Source organism: Cydia fagiglandana, chromosome 13 (assembly GCF_963556715.1).
Source record: "Cydia fagiglandana chromosome 13, ilCydFagi1.1, whole genome shotgun sequence".
In the NCBI taxonomy this organism is placed as follows: Eukaryota; Metazoa; Arthropoda; class Insecta; order Lepidoptera; family Tortricidae; genus Cydia; species Cydia fagiglandana.
In genome coordinates this window covers 5,310,204-5,333,445 of record NC_085944.1, presented here as the reverse complement: position 1 = coordinate 5,333,445, position 23,242 = coordinate 5,310,204, and the positions used below count along the sequence as shown (strand labels likewise).

The 23,242-nt window shown below is 39.7% G+C and overlaps 1 protein-coding gene across 1 annotated transcript in view; it reads left to right on the top strand.

Moving 5' to 3' along the window:
- Positions 1-1,172: 1,172 nt before the first annotated feature.
- Positions 1,173-23,242, top strand: part of LOC134670117 (UNC93-like protein) — a 34,824-nt gene continuing 12,754 nt past the window's right edge. The window contains exons 1-4 of the mRNA XM_063527805.1: positions 1,173-1,196; positions 16,604-16,830; positions 18,742-18,904; positions 20,345-20,468. Of these exons, the coding sequence (XP_063383875.1) occupies positions 16,610-16,830; positions 18,742-18,904; positions 20,345-20,468 (508 nt within the window). The 5' untranslated portion in view covers positions 1,173-1,196; positions 16,604-16,609. The remainder of the gene's footprint in view (positions 1,197-16,603; positions 16,831-18,741; positions 18,905-20,344; positions 20,469-23,242) is intronic.

Below are 23,242 nucleotides of genomic sequence, written 5' to 3'. Positions count from 1 at the left end.
TTCTCAGCACCCATATACATATAGGCTGTCGCCTTCCTGCCGCCCCTAATATCTTGCCGCTCTAGGTCCGGGCTTACTCTACTGGGGCTAGGGAAACTTTCAGCCATATTCGAACTTTAAGATACGTCAAATAATAGATATGGAAACGATATAGGTTAGAAATGTCAGTGTCAAACAAGTGTCAAAAGTGACGTTTTTGTTTGAAGAAACGTCGCTTTTGACACTAGGTAGGTAATCTTTATTGGACTGACAAAATATTAAGTTCGAATTGGGCCGTTCGTCATATCATTTCCTATAAATGTACCTCTCTGATGCATGGGTAATGGCGTGGCGTTTAGATACAAAGAATCAATTCGACATATTTTAATGAATAGTCATCAGTAATAATTAGAGATGCACCGAATATTCGGTTACTATCTGGTATCCGGCCATCATTTTAACATCCGGCCGCGATACCGGATAGTGGTCTACTATCCGGTCGGATACCGGATAGAAACATTGCTTGATTTTGGAGTAAACAAATTGGATTTAAGAAACAGACACGGTCATAATCGTACGTGTTTATTATTTTAAAATAATTTAATAATTCCACTGACTTGCACGCGCATTCATTTCGAACCTAGAAATGAGTCCGCGTGAAAGTTCACTACGAAACAGAGAGAGAACTGAAAAACCGAAATGTAGGTGTAGTTCCGCTGGCCGAATATTCGGCGGCTGGCTTCCGTATATTCGGCCGATGATCAGGCCGAATATCCGGTATCCGCGGCCAAACAACTGATCCGTTGCATCTCTAGTAATAATAGTGAATGATTTAGCTCTACAGCCGGCTGTAGGCTGTAGCCTAAATAGCAAACAGTATTATCAACACCATTCACCCGGCCGATCACAAATCACAACGCAGCGTACGCACAATACTACATTGGCGGCCTGCGCGCACGCAGGACTAGACCAATCTCATAGATCGGTCACACTGATCGGTCAACATAGCGTGCCAATTTAAAATTGCAATTTTTACCAACAATACTTATGTATATACGCGCCATTTTTTTATTTAAAAGTTATATTGTGAACCAGTGCATTAATTTAAAAAAATCAGTTTTCAGTATTGGAATCCTTTAATAGTTATCCTTTGGTGAAGGTGAAAAAGAGTGTGTGATTGCACACTAAGCGAAAATACGTGTTTGTTTATTGGTTTGGTAAGTGACATTTAAAAATTATGTAATAACGAAACAGGAAAAATATACAAAATTAATATAGGTACAGCCGGCGTCCAAAATATTTGTATCTACTTACACTTACACTTTATTTAATTTGATTACTTCAATATAATGTAGGTACCTTTTTATATGGATAAGTAAGGGTTAAATAAGAAAATTAACCTTTATAGCCTTTTGGGTATGTCTACAGGAAAGATGAACACAGTTTTGTGTTTGACCAAGTTCAGTCAGTTGTGTGTTTGTTCTTCGGTAAAGGAAAAGATCGAGACAAAAAGGGAGAAAGGGTAGTCATGGGCCAAGCAATTGAAAAATATGCATGAAGTCCCCAAACTGAAAGAGGCTAGTGTGGGGACTAGTACCCGTACTAAGAGTCACTAACACTGTCAAAACTGACATACTGCCGTATTCGAACTTCAAGATATTCACAAGAGACGATCCATTCTAGATACGTTATAGTTTAGATATCAACTAGTTCTCTTTTGCAGCGCAATTCGGGCAACCAATGTCACTTTTACATTAGATAGAGTAAGATATCTATTAGATGTGAATTGGATCTCTAAGTCATATCCTGTGGAAATCGTTTAAGAGTATCTCCAGAATCGCGCAAATGTCAAATTTGACAGGTTAGATCTTAAACATATCGTTATCGTGTCTTAGGCACTGGTCCCACCGCGAGCTAGTAAGCTATGAGCTATCGGCTATAAACAGCACGAACAAAAGATAAGCACTCCCGTGTAAATAAAAGAGACACGGCGATATTTATAAATTAGTTACTCGCCCAGCGGTGAGCTATCGCCGTGTCTCTTTTATTTACACTAGCTCGCGGTGGGACCAGTGCCTTAGTGATGTCTAAAAGATATCTAGTAGATGTCTATTTCAAAATCCGAATCGGGCCCATATACAGGGCGTCCCACAGCTATGCCACATGGAGGGTAAGTACCCTGAATATTGTAGATAGAACATTTTGCTGAAAGAAGACATTATTTAAATTTAAAAAACAATTTAAACTGCATTCATAGATTTTTAAATAATTACATGGTTGAACCGGGAATCGAACCCGCTACACGAAAAAAAAAACACCCTGTAGCTTTTTCATACCGATCGAAAGGCTTCATCATAAGGATAATTTTTTGCTAAATAACATAGTGTCGGTAATAAAAAGAAACCCATGAATTTTAACATTTTTAATTCAAATTAACCAATTTAATTTATCAAATGCTCAAAATGAGTGTCATTCTGTTGAATACTAAGCCGCTCTCTTTTGATTATTTCGATAAATTTCACATCAAATGTTAAAATTCATGGTCTTCCTTTAGTTTCTGACACTATGTTATTTAGCAAAAAATAATCCTTATGATGAAGCCTTTCGATCGGGATGAAAAAGCTACAGGGTGTTTTTTTTTTCTCCTGTAGCGGGTTCGATTCCCGGTTCAACCATGTAATTATTTAAAAATCATGAATGCAGTTTAAATTGTTTTTAAAATTAAAATAATGTCTTCTTTCAGTAAAATGTTCCATCTACAATATTCAGGGTACTTTCCCTCCATGTGGCATAGCTGTGGGACGCCCTGTATATACGCTAATAACGTCTACGTAATTTACTTTCTATACTGAAAGAGGCTAGTATTAGTCTGAACCCTCTTGCAAAATGTGTACTAGCCTCCCACCAGTGGGGCGAATATTAAACAACATCGACGGGGAACCTATTCTGTAGGTACATTCATTACAAACCTATTCATTTTTGTGAATTCATGTCATTGGTGCTGTCTCTATCAATATTATCTAGTCATAAGCACAATTGCCCTATTGTAAAGTCATTTGACAGTTGATCACAGAATAATTGTATGTCAGCTATTAAATCTGACATGTGTATCAGTGTAGGTTGGTACTTGGTACAGTTACGGCTATATATAATCAGGTACAGTCAATTGTAGTATGGTACCTGACCTCTGACCGTAAGTACAAAGTTCAATGCAAGGTGGGCAGATTTTTCTACAGCTCACTTTATATACAAGCACAAAATAAGCAAGCTTTATAAGCAAGCTTTATATTTGGGGTGAGTAGGGAATACGAGAGCAGTTGGGTTATGAATGGGTTAAGGAGGGACAGTAGGGGGGAGAGATGGTACTTTTAGACCAGAGTTATCCCATTGTTACGTAAATACTTTATTCTCTTGAGAAGTCAAGCTATTGTAATAGTGTGTCAATTCTAGCAATTGTCCCATCTTACTCAATTCCTGTCACCCTAACCCCGACTACGGGGTGAGCTGGGATTTCATACTATTTTGTGTTTATTGTTGAATCTATGAAATAAAACGACAAATTATCATTGAATGATTGGGCAAGCCCGCAGTCACAACTGAGGTAATACGAGGGTTGCCTTTTATATTTCGGGATTTGAAAATATTAACGACTTTATACTGACAAAATTGGCTTTATTGTTTTTCAAAATATTCTTTTTTGAGGTCTAAGACAATTTTTTTCATTCGATTAAGCCAAGTTTTAAAGCAGTTCAACCACTCCGAAGAGGACACCTCTAAAACGTGCAGCCGTGCATTTTGAACGCATCGACCGCTGCTTCAGATGGCAAAAAACGCTGACCACGCAGCTTGTAATTGATGTGCGGGCACAAAAAGATATATTATATCATTGGAGGCCATATCAGGACAACGGGATAACCCATTAAATCGATATTTTGAGCTTTTAAAAAGGCGGGTTTGTGCCAACTGGTGGGGGCTCGCATTATCGTGGTGCAGTATAATCCGACTGCGGTGATTGGCTTCCCTGACCTTTTCAATCACCTCTGGCAAAGACATGGATATATACCATTCAGAATTAACTGTTCTACGTGTTTCTAAGGGAACGATTGCAATATCCCCAGTTTTTTCCAAAGAAACAGGCAGCCATTTCTTTTGCAGTACTTCGTGCACCTCGTTAACTTGAAAGATCCACTCGTCGGCTGCTGTTTATTTTCCGGTTCATACGAAGAGATCCACGATTCGTCACCTGTGACAATATCAAGAATATATGACACATGTTTCGAAGCCTTGCCGCTGTATATTTTTAGCCTTCTTTGCACCAATATACGCGAGCTTGTTTTTGAGCACCGGTCAAATTATGTGGTATCCATCGCGAACAAATTTTCTTGAGTGCTAAATGTTCTTGCAATATTGTTTGTATGCCTTAAGGACGCCTCGGATCTTCCGATAAGTCACGTGATGGTCTTGCAATATTAATTCACGCACAGAGTCAATTTTTTCCGGTACAACCACTGATTAAACAACTGTACCGATATTCAGAAACTAAAAATAATATTGAGAGTGGTAAATCCAAGACATTGGCTTGCTGTTTTTCCATCTGGAAGGTCGCGAAGCTAAACTGCTGGTGAGTTTTTGAATTTGTACCCCAGAGCTTACTATATTGGAAAACAGTTTCTAACGGCTTTTGCCGTTCGAAATAAATATTTAAATTTAGTTGTCACTTTTAATCGGGTCGCCACTTTCCCGAATGAAGGTTGAGGGAGGCGATGGCTGAGATACGCGTCATACTCGTGAACGGGTGCTGTTTGTGGAGACTGGTCTGTTAAGCTAACACGAGCTATTATACTTAGTAACTTTTATTAATTAATTACAGTGAGACGCCTCATTCTGTTCTCGTATGTTTCTTTTCTTTTAATGAATGTATTAATTATACAGGATATTGACTCTTGGAGACCCTATACATCTCTAAGGATAACTTGATAAACTATATAATCTTATAGTTCTGACACCTAGAGACATTTACACCTCTAAATATTATAGATTTTTTGTGTGTGTTTTTTTATCTGTATTTTGTATGTAATTCGACATTAAGAGACCATATACATCTCTTAGTAATTGTAATACGTTAGATTGAATTGTTAGTTTTAATTTATAAAATTGTTGATGTTATTATTTTTGCTTTTATGTAAATTCAATGTTGACGTGTAAAAGTGCCCTTGTGGCCTATTTGCTGAATAAATGTTGATATTTGATATTTGATATTTGATATTGAATGAGGTTTGAACTTCGGGTTTGTCCCAACTCACCTCATTTTACGGTACCGACTCGCGACTGACAATCAGCGGTGGGTCATGTTTTTCGAGTAGGTACATTTAGGTATGTTTCGATTTCTTTCTTTGACACGACTTACAACCCAAAAGGTATGACGGATTTTGAACATCCAAAGAGTCGTTAGTATTCGTTAATAAAATACTTAAAATACCTATCCTATTATTATTTCATGTAACAAATTCTTTGTTTTTGTTGCTTTACACTATCGTGATTGATGAATTGACTAGGTATTAGCTATATTTATTAAATCGAATGTAGTCATAAATATCTGAACGATTTGTTGTCAAGGTTTAAGGGTCATAGGCATAGGTAAACACAAACATGAGTGCCTGTAATTACGCAAGTAGCCCTTACCCGTGTTTGAATACACTTATTTTTGTAAATAAAACAAAACCTTGTTTTAAGAGTATTGATAGTCAACACAATCGGGTGTAGGTACAGTCGCCATCAGATATATCGGGGCGGCCAAGGTGTTCACAATATCTGAGCACGCGCTCTAACTCCCTGACAATAGAGGCGTGTTCAGATATTTGTGAGCACGTTGGCCGCTCCGATATATCTGATGGCGACCGTACCTAAATTCTTAGATTGAATCATTCCTTGAACTTTGCTTATTTAAGAAAACCAGTTCACGATCTTTCGACTTTTGTTAAAAAATAAACACAAAATGTGTACAATACGAATTTATAAAAAAACCGGCCAAGTGCGAATTGGACTCGCGCACGAAGGGTTCCGTACCCACGTAAATATTCATTTATTTTTATTTTGTTTTTAGTATTTGTACTATTTGTAGTTATAGCGGCAACAGAACTGCATCATCTGTGAAAATTGCAACTGCCTGCTGCTATCACGGTTCAATGAGATACAGTCTAATGACAGACAGACGGACAGACAGACAGCGGAGTCTTAGTAGTAGAGTACCCTTTGGGTACGGAACCCTAAAAATGACTTGCTATTAGATTACTTTGGACACGTTTCTCAACGTGGAGATGTATCCATAGAGCAACTGGTGGTGCAGGACGGTGTAGAAGGTACCCGAGCGCGAGGAAGGTCGCCCATGAAGTGGACGGACCAAATAAAGGCAGCAATGGACGGCCCCTTGCACGAATGCGCTAAACGCGCAGCCGTCAGGGAGGAGTGGAGGCGAGCCGTCAAACGTGTCACAAAGGGAGACTTCCAATGATGACCACGACCGCTCTGTCAAGAGTGACCCGATCAAGAAGAAGAAGAAGATTAGATCACAAATTCATTTGGTACCTACCTACTAAGTAGGTACTGGTAGGTACCTACCAACCACACTACCTAAGTACTTGTAATGCAAAGATTTTATTTACGCATCCAGCGTTAGAGACTCAATAATTTATTTCTATGAATTGAATATTTGAAAAAATGAAATGCAGTTGTACAAATCTAAGTCGATAAAATGCAGTATTTTAATTATCTATTTCCTCTTCAATAAACCTTTACCTTTAACCTTATTTAATAAAATAACGGAAAATTTTAACAAAATGTTCCAGTAATCATAGAACAAGTTCATAATTCATAATGAATATGTGCTTAAGATTATGACTAACAATATTACCACATAAACTACTCAATTACAAATAAGTAAACACCTATTTAGGCGCCATGGGAGAAACTAATGACCTAATGACGTCATTGCACAGTAATACCCGTTAACAGCAAGTTAACAGTAATATAATGCACAGTCAGTAGCAAAAGTTGCTAAGCGGGAAGTTGTTCAATATGAAAAACAACTTTATTGTTAGGAGAATAAGAGCGTGTCAAGATCATTTTGACCACCTCACCCGTTTGGCTTCTTCAGCTAATAGTAACACAGTAAGTGTTAATTTGGCGTAATTTACGCCTTTCGCTGTTTGGGAACGCAGCGCTGCTAATATTTGGTGCGGGCGTTGAATTGGTATCAGCTCATTATTCTTGTATCTCATAACACTACAACAGAACAAACAGACAGTTTAAAAAACATACAGTCATCCTTTTACTCGCCCAAGAGCTGATAGATGGCGGGCGAACTCGCATGCGATTTTAGTTATATATTGCGGACTGTTTGTTACGTTCAATTCAACCGGCCGATCAAAACCCGAACCCCAAAATTCATTGGTGTGAAGGAATGCGTTACTTAACCTATGAAGAAATTATGAATACTTTGCGGAAATCAAAATGTATAGACTATAAGTATATATATATGTAGTTTGTCATGTTTTAATTTATTCCTTATTTAATTAACTAGGAATAATAATATTATTGATCTGCAGTTAAGGGCAAGCTATTGCCGAGGACGCCTAAGTTGGAAGCGATATATAAAAATTGCAATATTAAACCACGAGCGTAGCGAGTGGGAAAAGTAGAAACTTGAGCGTTGCGAGGGTTTCAAGGCCCGGTACCGTACGCGTACGTGTTAGTTGCAAACGTACACCTAGGTTTTCTCGAAGGTCTGGCGTAATTTCAAAAAGGAGAATACTTATGAAGCTTTTTAAATACCTATGAAGCATATATTTTATTACAAATAAGTTTTTACAGTGTTCGCTTAATAACTTATTATAATAAATAAATAAATAAATAAATAAATAAATATTATAGGACATTCTTACACAGATTGACTAAGTCCCACAGTAAGCTCAAGAAGGCTTGTGTTGTGGGTACTCAGACAACGATATATATAATATACAAATACATAAATACATAGAAAACACCCATGACTCAGGAACAAATATCTGTATCATCATACAAATAAATGCCCCTACTGGGATTCGAACCCAGGACCATCGGCTTCGCAGGCAGGGTCACTACCCACTAGGCCAGACCGGTCGTCAATTATAAATGAGTTTTTATCTATGCATGGAGTGAGCACTCTATCACAGTATAATAAAGAGTACTAACGTACAGTACGGACACTCCCTGCCTCCCGTTGAAAGTGCCGCCCACCCGCTCTCGGTTACCTCACCAGCGGTGCGCAGAGCGGAGGCCACGTAAAATATTCAAATATTAAACAAATATTTACAAAACCTATCAGATCACACTGAAACCAGTACAATACCTATATGAACAAAAAATCATGTTTACAACTTACGTAATATGTTGGTGGCCTGAATTTCCTTACAAAATTTTCGTTACTTTGTTTATACTGATTCAAAATAATAAATTGAGCTTAGATACCCACCTTACAACATAATACGATTCTTATTTCTTCCTAATTCGCGCAATGAGTTTTGAGTAATTGAGGTCATCGAACTTGACAACAAACTGGCGAGAACCCTCGTACGTCTTATCTCACTCACACAAGCATGTTACGCGTTTACCTACACGAGCTTACCTACGCACACAGTCTATGCGTAGGAACGCGTTTGTTTCATACATTTTATCGCCAGTGTCCGGGGTGTCTATGGTATTTATTTCTCTATGACCGCGCGTAAAGTGCGATCAAAAAATGAAAAGTTTAACAATTGCTTTAAACAAGTAATAATAGTGGCCCCTTAATCCGCGACACCGGAGCTTGTCGATTGTCAAGGTTAGATTATTATTATTATTTCGTTTTGCACGTAATGTAGGCGCGCTCACTTATAATATGCAAATTGTTAACTAGTGGTCGTCACGTTTGTTTCTTGTGTGACACATTTTAACGATAACGGTCCAGGCCGCGTAGCCAAAATGCCAATCGCTTACGCTCCGTAGCGATCGAAACACAACTGTCACAGTCGCACTAATATGGAAGAGTGATAGAGAGACACAAAGCGTTTCGTTGTCGAAGCGATAGCGATTGTAACCTTGGCTAGGCCGGCAGTGCTTGACACTGCTTCAATAGATGGAGCTTAGGATTTAGTCTTAATACCTAACGGTGACACAGGGGTTGTCAACTATTGGAATATAGGGCCTTCGTTGCAAAAGTCTTTAGTCAAACATTAGGGCGTTGCATAACCGCCAACTTTAAATCACTTGTTTGCGTTCCGTGCAAAACTTTGTTCACAGAACACTTATGGGATCACTCAGGTCTTGCAAATTATTTAATTATAGAAATTAAATTCATCCTATTTCTAAAAATATCATACCTACTAGGAAATTAAAATGTTTTGTATTTATTTGTTTTTTATTTCCATAATTCCTACCATATTATTAGTACAACCTATAGAGAAGCCATACCAAACAATGAAATTGTCGCAATCGCAATCTGTACCACGCGAACAAAACGTCGTAAGTGCCGTTATAAAACATGGCGCTTACGCCCTTAGGTAGCAAGACTTACGCTCCGCTTCTATGGTTTGTTGTCAAAACAATATCAACTCATGATGCAAAATACTGGTTCTGTGGGCCGGTTCTTCACTTGTTTCTTCCATGACAAATCGTCAGGTGACAAGCATAAGTCACTAATTGCTAAAAAAGTTAAACAAAAATAGACCTTCTTTTAGTACTAATATGGTTCACTATGGCTATGAACCTGTGTTACTTAGTCACTTTTGCTTGTCACACGACGAAATATTCTATTGTAATGCTCACATAAAAAAATGCTACTCGTTCAAAGGGTACCTACCTAAGGTAGGAGTGGATTATGTAAAGTCCTTATGTAAATTTAATTAGTATGAATCGTGTTGCGATAGATCACTTAATAGATTGGAGCATATAAGACTCGCGGTTATTACAGTCATATTGGCGCTCATATTAATTCAGTATAAGCGTGCAACCGCTTATTTCAGCTGCGTGCGTGTATGTTTACAATACACTTGTACTTATTGTCAATTACAAAATGAATGTGAATTTAGTTCTATGGGTTCTAGGTTTCTAAGGGTTCTAGGGGGTAAATGTGGGATGTTATAGAGGGGACCCAGGGCCCAGGTCTAGGGAAGGCGCTGCGTGTAGGGGAGACCGAGGTGAGTTGTGACAGAGGAGAGTTGTGACATTGTCGATTTCTTGGAATCTATGAACTAAAAGCTATAGGTCGCAATAGCGCGCGTTTGTTAGTTCAAGTTGCGAGCTAACAAACACACACTGTTGCGAGCTCACTAACAGTTATTAGATTCCAGAAATCGACAATGTCACAACTCTCCCCTGTCACAACTCACCTCGGTCACCTTCAGCATATCTAGCTCACGCAAGCCTCGCATGTAGCATTCAATCTACAGTAAATTACTATGCGGGTCTCAAACATTAGGGAAAACTGTCGTTTTTCTGTGGACATTACAAAAGTTAACGATTTGGATTACATTTTTCTAAGACTTTTATCATACAACTTTTACGAACTAGAAGGTTTTAACATGCCAAAGGATACGAGTAGAGTAAGAAAATTAGGCTTTAAAGTCCGTTTATTTTATTATGTCCACAAGAAAATGGCATATATATAACCTTAACTCATACCCACAATTTTTTTTTTCCCGATGTGCACTTACTTGCGGCTCATCGCTAGATTTAGCCGCGAGTTCGCGACGCGAGTGTTGATGTAGAGTGCATGGTGCATCTGAGTTGGTAGCGTTTTATTTTATTTATATAACAAATATAAAAGCCATCGTAATCGGTTTGTAAAGTGGTCTCTGTGTGTTAGTCTATAGTTACAATTAAATCATTCTAAGATCAACAAAGTTGATATTGATATTGATAATATAGCTGCTGCACGCCTGTAATTGCTTTTGAACTTGATCTTACATATTAAAGTTCTGTTATATGATTTGTATGACGGTTACGGAATGAACGGCATTTAAAATCACGATAGACTCGGCCGGGTCCGGGCCGAAGCATTCAGCGCTTCGTTTTCTATGGAAATGACATATCGGACGCCTCGGCCCGGGCACGGCCTGGTGTAGCGACTCTAGCGTGACTGCGTGACTAGCGTGAGCCATCCAAAAATTGTAGAACCCTTGTTTTCCCTTATTTCCTGAGCGTATGTCCACTCAAGAAATGTTTACTCAGGCTTAAAGTATTTAATATAAGTAAGATACACATCACATATGTATACTATACTGTAAGTAATGTAAAATAACACGAACCATCACCCACACTGTTAACTCTACATCGGTGGACCTTATGCCTTTTGTAATAAGGTGCACCGATGTACAGTTAGGACTTGGGGTGTTGCTGTTTGTACAGTCGCCATCAGATATATCGGAGCGGCCAAGGTGTTCACAATATCTGAACGCGCACTCTAACGCCTTGACAATAGAGGCGTGTTTTTAGATATTTGTGAGCATCTTGACCGCTCTGATATATCTGATGGCGACTGTACCATCAATATCAAAAAAGCTCTCATCCATTCTACTTATGTTTACTATACATAAGTAACCTAAGCATTAGGGTTTGCACGACGGATCCGAAATGTATGGGAAGATCCGCGGATCCGGATCCAGATCCGGATAATTTCATACATTTCGGATCCGGATTGCAAACCCTACTAAGCATATAATATACCTTCATAATTACGTAAGACAAATAAAAGACATTCAAATGTTAACTAAGCTTAGGTTTTTTATGTCAATATTTAAATCGCAAGTTTTATGTTTCGTGAATTGATTAGAAACAGATATATTAAGTCTGATGAGGTCTGGCGTCAGCCTGGGATCGAAATAACTAAATGGAAATCAAAAGTACGATACTTGAATGTAAATGCTTATGTACATATTATACGAATTTAGTACAAAGGAGATATCGCTATAGCTTTGTAGCTTCCGATGTGTCGTCGGAGGCCGGTGTTGCTCGAAGTTTGTAGCATTTAGTAGTAACTGTGTGGAGACGTCATGGCTGTCATTTTCCGTACCAAACAGCCTGCGGATTGTTGCGGGGGAGGGGACGTCAAATGTATTGCTATTTCTACATGATTTGTACGTAACGTATACAAATAGCCATGTCAGTCGATACAAAAGTTTGCACAATTGCACAGAGGGCTAAGCTCTTTAAGGCGACACCATTTATTAAATGCTCTAAGCTGTCAAGGGACCACTTTTATAGCTATATTTTTTTTCAATAACTATTTTATAAAAAATGTTAGAGAGTAGTTTTAAAACACAAAGGTGTGGGTTTAAGCGCTTATGTGCTCAGTAAACATCGTTAAATATTAGTCCATATCGCCGTTTTGTCTTTTATTTGCATTCTTTGATACAAAACAGTCTGCAAACTGGTCTTAGATCGTGTAACGTTATCCTTGAGGGGAGAGAACGGCACGACTGAGTTCGCTATTGTAATGTAACTGTATCTGTAGTCATATTTAGTGACAAGCTCGTAACATGTCCGGAAGGATTAAGGGCCCGATTCGGATTTTGAAATAGATATCTTTTAGACATGACCAAGATACGATAACGATATGTTTAAGATCTAGCCCGTCAAATTTGTCATTTGCGCGATTCTGGAGATACTCTTGAACGATTTCCACAGGATATGAGTTAGAGACCCAATTCACATCTAATAGATATATACTCTATCTATAATTGAGTCATTCTATGTAATCAATGTATGGGAAAATGAAACAAATTAATATAGTTTTCAAACCTGTGTGACGTGATACATCTAGGTGTACTGTTTAAAATTCACCACTCTCCCCCCCCCCCCTCCACCTGACGCTCGACCCCCCCCCACCTTGAAATGTGTCCCCGTTGGTAGTTTTTTGGCATTCTCACGAAAACTATAATAGATATCAAAAAAGTGTCAAGGACAGAATTAATCCTCATTAAATTTAGAACAAAAATGGTCTTATGTGTTTTATTATAAGTTGGACGGTATTCAAGCTATAAGTACTTGTATAACCTTAAAATAACAAAATAACCATACTAGTATGACGAAATGCAGAATATCTTCAAAACGGCTAGACCGATTTTAATAAAATATACCTAAAAAATCACCGCAGTGAAGCCAGCTATCAAACAAAAGAAACTACATCAAAATCGGTTCATCCGTTTCGGCGTTACGAAGTCACAGGTAAACACAGAAATACAAATTTTTTTCAACTGCACCCAATAATTTTGTAAACCGATTAATTTTGATCAATTATTTTAATGGGATCATGTCCCTTGAAGTTTTAGCTTTACGAAAAGTTAAAAAACATGGAAAACGGCCCAGTATTTTTCAAATTATCGGCATTTTCCCGATTTGTGAGTGGTTTCGTGTTATCACGCGCAGGAGTTGCCCTTGACCCCTATAAAACGGGGGGTAGGGGAGGGGTTGTTATCAGTCACTTATCAGAAGTTGACCGGTATTTTCCCGTAAAGAAGACCTGTGAAAAATGGAAACCACTGAAGCTGAAGTCCGCCAAGTCGTCCAGCTCAGCTCCTGCAAGAGGGGCGTAGCCAACGTTCAGTAGCTGCCACGCTGAATTTAAGTCAATCTACAGTTTGCAGAGTTTACCAGAGGTTCCAACGGACTGGATCCTTTACTTCAAGACCAAGAAGCGGCCGCAAAAAGTGTACATCAGAAAGGGACGACCGCTTCATTGTCACAACATCTCTCCGAGATCGACACCTGACAAGCGTTGCCATCCAGCAGCGTCTGCGTGAGATACGAGGAGTGGCTGCCAGTGAGTGGACAATAAGAAGAAGACTTAAGAAAGCGAACTTGACACCCAGGAGGGTCGCGCCACGGCCCCCGCCAGGCACGAAAACCAGCTCTGTTCGCGCGTCGTAGGAAACGTCGTCCCAGAACATCACGGATCCACCGCCATAGGCGACCCTTTCGGAGAAGCAACATTGGGCGAACCGTTCTTCTGGCCTTCTGTAGACTCTTCCTCTTCGGTCACATCCATTCAAGCATATTCTGCACACGTCCGAGAAGAGAACTGGGGTCCATTGCTCAATGGTGCAGTCCATATGATTTTCTGCAAACTCTCTTCGGGCTGTACGGTGTCGCGCCAGCAATCTGGGCCCCGTTGCAGGCCTCCTGGGTGTCAAGTTCGCTTTCTTAAGTCTTCTTCTTATTGTCCACTCACTGGCAGCCACTCCTCGTATCTCACGCAGACGCTGCTGGATGGCAACGCTTGTCAGGTGTCGATCTCGGAGAGATGTTGTGACAATGAAGCGGTCGTCCCTCTCTGATGTACACTTTTTGCGGCCGCTTCTTGGTCTTGAAGTAAAGGATCCAGTCCGTTGGAACCTCTGGTAAACTCTGCAAACTGTAGATTGACTTAAATTCAGCGTGGCAGCTACTGAACGTTGGCTACGCCCCTCTTGCAGGAGCTGAGCTGGACGACTTGGCGGACTTCAGCTTCAGTGGTTTCCATTTTTCACAGGTCTTCTTTACGGGAAAATATGCAGATATGTGTACCGGTCAACCTCGATAAGTGACTGATAACAACCCCTCCCCTACCCCCCGTTTTATAGGGGTCAAGGGCAACTCGTGCGCGTGATAACACGAAACCACTCACAAATCGGGAAAATGCCGATAATTTGAAAAATACTGGGGCGTTTTCCATGTTTTTTAACTTTTCGTAAAGCTAAAACTTCAAGGGACATGATCCCATTAAAATAATTGATCAAAATTAATCGGTTTACAAAATTATTGGGTGCAGTTGAAAAAAAATTGTATTTCTGTGTTTACCTGTGACTTCGTAACGCCGAAACGGATGAACCGATTTTGATGTAGTTTCTTTTGTTTGATAGCTGGCTTCACTGCAGTGATTTTTTAGGTATATTTTATTAAAATCGGTCTAGCCGTTTTGAAGATATTCTGCATTTCGTCATACTAGTATGGTTATTTTGTTATTTTAAGGTTATATAAGTACTTATAGCTTGAATACCGTCCAACTTATAATAAAACACATAAGACCATTTTTGTTCTAAATTTAATGAGGATTAATTCTGTCCTTGACACTTTTTTGATATCTATTATAGTTTTCGTGAGAATGCCAAAAAACTACCAACGGGGACACATTTCAAGGTGGGGGGGGGGGTCGAGCGTCAGGTGGAGGGGGGGGGGAGAGTGGTGCATTTTAAACAGTACACCTAGACGTATCACGTCACACAGGTTTGAAAACTATATTAATTTGTTTGTCTGAAAACATATAATGACTGTATTACTAACGTAAAAGTGACATTGGTTGCCCGAATTGTGCTGCAAAAGAAAACTAGTTTGATATCTAAACTATAACGTATCTAGAATGGATCTAGTACGTGTCGTCTCTTGTGAATATCTTAAAGTTCGAATACGGCAGTAAACCTTAAACCAACAACCTTAAAACAACTGACATTTAAGTTATTTGTAAGTTTAATGGCTTCATTTATAATAACAAAACTTGAGAGATACTGACATAGTAAATATTAAACCTGGTCAATCACGTTATAAAGTCGATGATTGTCATCTATTGGGCAAGGTGTCATCTATTGGGCATTAGCATGTCGAGCACTAGTACGGTTACTTTACAACTAAACTTCACCCATATTGCCTATTTTCTAATTGTACACTGTCTTCCAGTTAAGTCTAAAAATCGTAGGTAAGAAGTTTTCCAAGACACGCTGACGGTTGATGGTAGGAATTCCCCAAGTGTAGGCAGATTAAAGTATGTAAACGTCTTTATTAAGGTACATTTCCACCAGCAAGGCGACGCGAAGGCGGCAACAAGGAGACTACGTTTAGATATACCTACCTTATATTTATAACTAGGTAAGTATGTATACAATAGGTAGGAAACCGAAAACAGAAAATTACCAATTAGCGACGGTGATACACTCGAGTAAATCAGCGGTCGGCAACCTTTTAGCCAAGGGCCAAATAGTAGTTACCGAAATTGATGCGGGCCGCACTTTGTTAATATTAATGACTTTATCAGACATTGTTGTTTGTCAATATTACATACAAAATAGCCAGGGAGGCTCGCGGGCCGCTTGTTGCCGACCGCTGTTGTAAATTGTCACGGTTGGATGTAGTATTTTTAGAACACTCTTTATTTCCTATTTTTAGAATGTGACCACTATTTTTTATTTTCTGTATACTTTATTTATTCATATAAAATATTTGACTCTTAATTGTAGTCCGATCCCCATCGTTAGAACCTAGAGATGATAGTTAAAAAAAATGATAGTCATCTGCTCTAGGATTTTTCGGTGAAGGAAAACATCGTGAGGAAACCGGACTAATCCCAATAAGGCCTAGTTTACCCTCTGGGTTGGAAGGTCACATGGCAGTCGCTTTCGTGAAAACTAGTGCCTACGTCAAATCATGGGATTAGTTGTCAAGCGGACCCCAGGCTCTCATGAGCCGTGGCGAAATGCCGAGATAACGCGAGGAAGAAGAAGAGTCATCTGCTCTAGATACAAAGAAATAACTTAGATAAAATTTGGTGACAGAAATCAACTGACTAACCCCTATTTTCCAGGCCAAAATGCCGAACGACGTGGTGTTCGGCGTGAACGAAAAATGGCGCATCAACCGCAACATCTTTGTGCTGGGGTTCGCGTTCATGGTTCAGTTCACCGCGTTTCATGGCGCGGCGAATTTGCAGAGCTCCGTGAACAGTGACGCCGGCGCGGGAGCGTTTACCCTGGCTGCGATATATTTCTCGCTGATATTGTCGAATATACTGCTGCCTGCTGTGGTTATCAGGTGAGATCCTTTAATTACGGTTACGGTCAAGTGAGGATTGTTCAATCACAAAGCTTCATGCTGGGGTTCGCTTTCATGGTGCCGCGAATTTGCAGAGCTCCGTGGAAAGTAATGCCGGCACTGGAACATTTACCCGGGCTGCTATATATTTTTTCGCTGTTATTGTCGAATATAGTACGAGTGGTTATGCTGAGATTCCATTTTATTAATATTTCAATTTACGCAATTTATCAACGATTAAAAAAACTTGATTGCATTAATTTACTTAATTCAAATTACTTACATACAAATAAGACAATTATTCCTAAGCAGGATAAACTTTAAGTATGCCAAAACCCTCCCCAAGGCTCTCTGTACCAATGGGGTACCATAGGACAACAAAAACAACATGCCACAACCGGTAGATCATTTAGACATAAGAAAATCTTATTAAATTTTTTTGCAGTCAACAGTCTATTAATGTCAAAGACTGGCACACATTTCAGAATATAATCAATTGCCATTGACAAGCTGTACTGTTATGGAATCATAATTGGACACGTTTAAAGTTAATTAAAACATACTAGCAAGGCTAAGTCTATATTTCGTACATTCTATCCGTATCTAAGATCGCAAGGCCGATACAGGCCGACAATTGTTACGGTAACTGCAGTTTTGACTATCACGCAAGGTTTAAAAGTGTAGATTATACGGGAAGTGCTGGTAACAATCAGTTCCTAGCATATATTAAAGAGCAACATTAAAGGCCTCCTCAAACCGGCTGATAGCAGCGCAGATCACTTTAAAATTATCAACGTATTTTCTTCCCTATTTCAATTACCTTCAGGTATAAATTTAAATGCTCTGAGACCGACCTCGGAGCATCACGGAGGATTGTTACTCCGCGGCATCGAGGAGCACGCTAGAGGATACCGCGGCGGTAGGCGCCGGCATGCCGCGGCATCCCCTGGCATGCGCCGAGGCCTCCCGAGTGCGCCGGAGTAGCGCCGCGCCGTGACGACGGGGGAGAGCTCGTGCGCACTAGTCACTAATCCCTTGTGATAGAGTACACGCGGTGGCATGCCGCGGCATCCCCCGGCCTGCGCCGAAGTGCTCCCATCGCGGGGGATTTTACCTCGCCGGTGTGCGCTGCGTGGCGTAAATCCTCCTCGGTGGTCTGCGCTGCGCTCCGCCGGTTTACGCTGGCCTTTATACTTTCTTTTGGTAGAAATTATCACAGCAGTAAGGTTCAGGAATGGTATCAACAATAGCATCCGAAAAATAAAGGAATAACTATGGGATTCTCGTGCCTTTTATACCTGACGCTTTGTAATTCTATTAGTACCTTTGGTGCTAGAATATTGTATGATGTCACATTAAGCCCTTATCAAATTCTTAACGACCGAAATGAATTTTATACTGCGCCTATCATTAGTGTAGGTTTGTATGAAATTACTGTCATTTTGGAGCAACGTCTTGTATTACAGCCATTGGATAGGCACACATGGGAGGATGTTAATTAAATTGTTGATTACCAAGTGGTTGAATGAAATGAATAGCTATACAATTTACATGTTGATAGGATTACCTACTTTATTTTAAATACCTACTCGTAACGTAAATAGGTACTTATGGTTTTTCCGGGTAAATTCTAAGTAAGAGTATTTTGTGTTTTTAGTTTATTTGAAGAGCAATCCGTAAAAATAACCTTTGTATTTTAGGTATCTAAGTCGGTATCGGTTACGATTAGTAATTCCGCTACCAAAACAATAATAGCCTTGTGTAAATTTCAAATATTGGTCCTTCGAACCGGATCAATGAATCTCCTAACTAATTATTTATTGAATAAATAATATGCCCATCTGTCATCTGTTAGGACCTAACAGATGACAGATGGGCATATTATTTATTTGCAAAATTATTCCTCTTCAGATGGCTGGGCTGCAAGTGGACAGTGACCCTATCCTTCTTGGCATACATGCCGTTCATAGCGGCGCAGTTCTACCCCCGGCTCTACACGCTGGTGCCAGCTGGCATGATGGTCGGTTTCGGCGGTGGGCCGCTATGGTGTGCCAAATGCACCTACTTGTCTGTGGTGAGTGCAGCTAAATTTCAATGTGGACATGTTATTGAGCGGCGCAGTTCTACCCCCGTCTGTATACCCTAGTACCAGCTGTCATTATGGTTGGTTTCGGCGGTGGGCCGCTATGGTGTGCCAAATGCACCTACTTGTCTGTGGTGAGTGCAGCTAAATTTCAATGTGGACATGCTATTGAGCGGCGCAGTTCTACCCCCGTCTGTAAACCCTAGTACCAGCTGTCATTATGGTTGATTTCGGCGGTGGGCCGCTATGGTGTGCCAAATGCACCTACTTGTCTGTGGTGAGTGCAGCTAAATTTCAATGTGCACATGCTATTGAGCGGCGCAGTTCTACCCACGGCTCTACACGCTGGTACCAGCTGGCATGATGGTCGGTTTCGGCGGCGGGCCGCTATGGTGTGCTAAATGCACCTACTTGTCTGTGGTGAGTGCAGCTAAATTTCAATGTGCACATGCTATTGAGCGGCGCAGTTCTACCCACGGCTCTACACGCTGGTACCAGCTGGCATGATGGTCGGTTTCGGCGGCGGGCCGCTATGGTGTGCCAAATGCACCTACTTGTCTGTGGTGAGTGCAGCTAAATTTCCAAGTGGACATGTTATTGAGCGGCGCAGTTCTACCCCCGTCTGTATACCTAGTACCAGCTGTCATTATGGTTGATTTCGGCGGTGGGCCGCTATGGTGAGCCAAGTGCACTTACTTGTCTGTGGTGAGTGCAGCTAAATTTCCAAGTGGACATGTTATTGAGCGGCGCAGTTCTACCCCCGTCTGTATACCTAGTACCAGCTGTCATTATGGTTGATTTCGGCGGTGGGCCGCTATGGTGTGCCAAATGCACCTACTTGTCTGTGGTGAGTGCAGCTAAATTTCCAAGTGGACATGCTATTGAGAGGTGCAGTTCTACCCCCGTCTGTACACCCTGGTACCAACTGTCATTATGGTTGACTTCGGCGGCCACCTACTTGTCTGTGGTGAGTGCAGCTAAATTTCCAAGTGGACATGCTATTGAGCGGCGTAGTTCTACCCCCGTCTGTATTCCCTAGTACCAGCTGTCATTATGGTCGGCTTCGGCGGTGGGCCGCTATGGTGAGCCAAGTGCACTTACTCGCCGGTGGTAAGTACAGCTTGTCATCCTTCCTTGAGGACATACTTTAGATCAGCATAGTTCTACCTGCGGATGCGGCTCTACACGCTGGTACCAGCTGGCATGATGATGGGATTCGGGCCTTTCGTCTTTTATCGTCTGGTGTGACCTAGGTAAAAAACTTAGTTAAAGCCATGCCAAGCATGTATGTGTTCAGTTTACAAAATGGCATAAAATAATTTACTTGACCTTGACAACTGTTTACGTTTCCAAATTGATATTACTTTGACTTTAGTTAGATGGGGACAGACTCCACATTAAGCTTATGGAAATATGCATTCTGCTGTCCAGGTAGCTGAGCCCTATGCACGGCTGTCGGGAGTCCCAGCTGACGTGCTGGTGGTGCGGTTCTTCGGGCTCTTCTTCATGTTCTACCAGATGGCGCAGATCTGGGGAAATCTCATCTCTTCAGCCAGTAAGATATAAACTAATAAGGTGGTGGTACTGGTGCTCGATGCGGTCCCAGTACATGTTATCTTGAAACTTAAGTCATTGTCAATACAGGTAACAGCAGGGTGTCATCTACTGGGCATTAGCATGTCGAGGACTAGTACCACCACCTTACTGCCTCACCACGCGTAACAGCCATTCTCATTGTATGCAATTGTTTTTAGTATTTTTGCTTAAAATAAGTTTTAGAATAACATAGAAAATTGACGTAGAACGAAAAATCAAGGTAAAATTGTAAAATATAAAACAATATTATAACCAAACTATTAATTTTTTCAGAAATTTTATAACGTGATCTTATTAAGCATGTATATGAGAAGGGCTCTAGAAAGCGACAAAATTTTACAATAGTTATTTATACTTTTTTTTTTCGTTTTCAATGAAGAAGGAATGTCGAGAAAATTTTGTTCATTAACAATTGCCTAACTAGTTGAAAAAATAACTTTAAGATAAATTTCTACAGGTATTACATTTGTTGACATATTTTAAATACACCATATTTTTTTTAAATTTTTCAATGAATATTTATTACCTTTAAAAATTTTAAAATTATATTTAACGTAACGCTTTTTCACGCCGCGCGCGTTTCCCTATTTTGAGGCGCGGAGGGCTGTGTGCAGCGTTGAAAAAGAAGTATAAATAATGGAGATACTGTTATGCAAGTATAGAATGTTTGATTGGAAATATCCTCCTCTTTTATAATATTAATTTTGGTTTCTTAAGTATTAATAATACTTTTTGAGATATTTGGGAAATAAGACTAATCTACTTTTTTCTCCCTTTTTTGTTAATAACTTTTGTAATTTTTTGTGTGCTAATACACGCTTCGAATACATTTTTCTAGACATCATTACGAATCTAATGAGGTATCACACGTATTTTTAGGAGTATTATCTATATTTTTCACCGTTTTCCGTACCGCGAACAGCTTATTCTGGCGCAGTAAATTCTAAATTCAAACTGGTTGGCTGCAGAAAAGTCACCAGGCTTGTCAGTGCTTTTCAGACAGAATCGAACGGGCATCTATAGCATTCGGGGGTAACGCCATAAACCCTAAGACCACCCGATGTCGGTGCCATCTATCACAATTTATGAATTTACTGAGGTTGGTGTGAACCGTGTGAACAATTTTTTGTTGTATAAATAAAAGCAACGTGCGACCAATGTAGGTAAAATTTAACAGCAGAGTTATTACAAAAATTATTACGCATTTCCTAATAGGAAATGAAGGAAAAAATACCGTTTAAATTATATAATTCATGGCTATTATATGCTTATTATTTAGATTCGATTTTAGTTCTGCCATTGTGTACGATGTACGATACGATACTGGAACTCGAATCGATTGCTAATACATAAGAAAATACACATATTGCCACGCGCGGTAAGACAGAAAAGTCAGTTTTTTTATATTTCTACTTTTTTGTGAGGGGGTGACAAATCTGTAATATTTCCCCCCACTCTCCCCTCCCTCTTCCCAATCTACAAGATAATACCTACGTATATTCATTCCCGATTCTGGAAGGCAACCACGCGACCACGATTACGTGATTGGCCTCGACCTTCCGACAGAGATTGGTGTCGATGACTCTCAAATTGGCAAGCTATAGTTTTTACTTGGGTAATTACATTACATTAATGTACATTCATTGGTGTTATTAAACCAGTTAACATTAATGAATCATTATTTAACTATTCCATTGAATAGCGCCATTCCGATTGCGGTTAAGTTTTATAGTCCAGCAGTTAACATTGTTTACTTATAGACAAATAATATAAAACTATAGTATAGACTGTAAATCCCCTTACACACTATACATAGCCGCTTTCCTCGTTGTTGTTTTAGGTGGCATGATCATGTAGGTATTGTGGTATTTACTTATTAATACCTATATTTTTCACTAATCAGGCCCTGATTTTTCTTGCCGGTCAAGAGGCCAAAACATCTTCTTTATTGTGCCTTCTACAACTTATGTTTGCTATAGTTCTTATTATTCGCTCGTCTCTGCCAAGTAGTTCTTACCTATAGGTACCAGTTAACAGGTTAACAGGCCTGCCTTAGAACATGTTCTTATTTTTTTATAATATTTTTTGCTAGTTAAGTACAATGGGAGCTTAAGTAAGCTTGAGGTCAATTTAATCACGTCCAGTTAATTAGGTACCTATATATTTTTATGACCATTGATAACTTGCTAATATATATCTACTTTGTTATTTTTGTTATAATGTTTAGGGGACATCTGATTTGAACCCGGGACCTCCTGCTTCGTAGGCAGCAATTAGGCTATTAATCTATTAATATCAATAAAATTGTCAAATATTAGGTATCTTGTAACTTGAAAAGTTATTTGTTTTAAGAACTTTAAGGTATACCTACCTACCTACCTTTTTTGTCGCGGCGGATAACTGCCTTCACGGAAATGCTTCTGAGAAAGTGTGGTATTGTTTCATTCACGACAGTCTCGACCTTGGTCGTTTTAAGATAAAGTTGGACTAGGTACTTGTAAATTAAATATATCGTGTTCTATAAATACCTACGTAGATTTTGTTTTGCTAACTGAATTAGCGAGCAAAATTAAATTAAATGCAGATATCCAAGATACCGTAAAATGGGGTGAGTAGGGATTACGAGGGCAGTTGGGTTATGAATGGGGTGAGGAGGGATGGTATAAGGATGAGATGGTATTTTTAGACCAGAGTTATCACATTGCTACATAAATACTATATTATCTTGAGAAG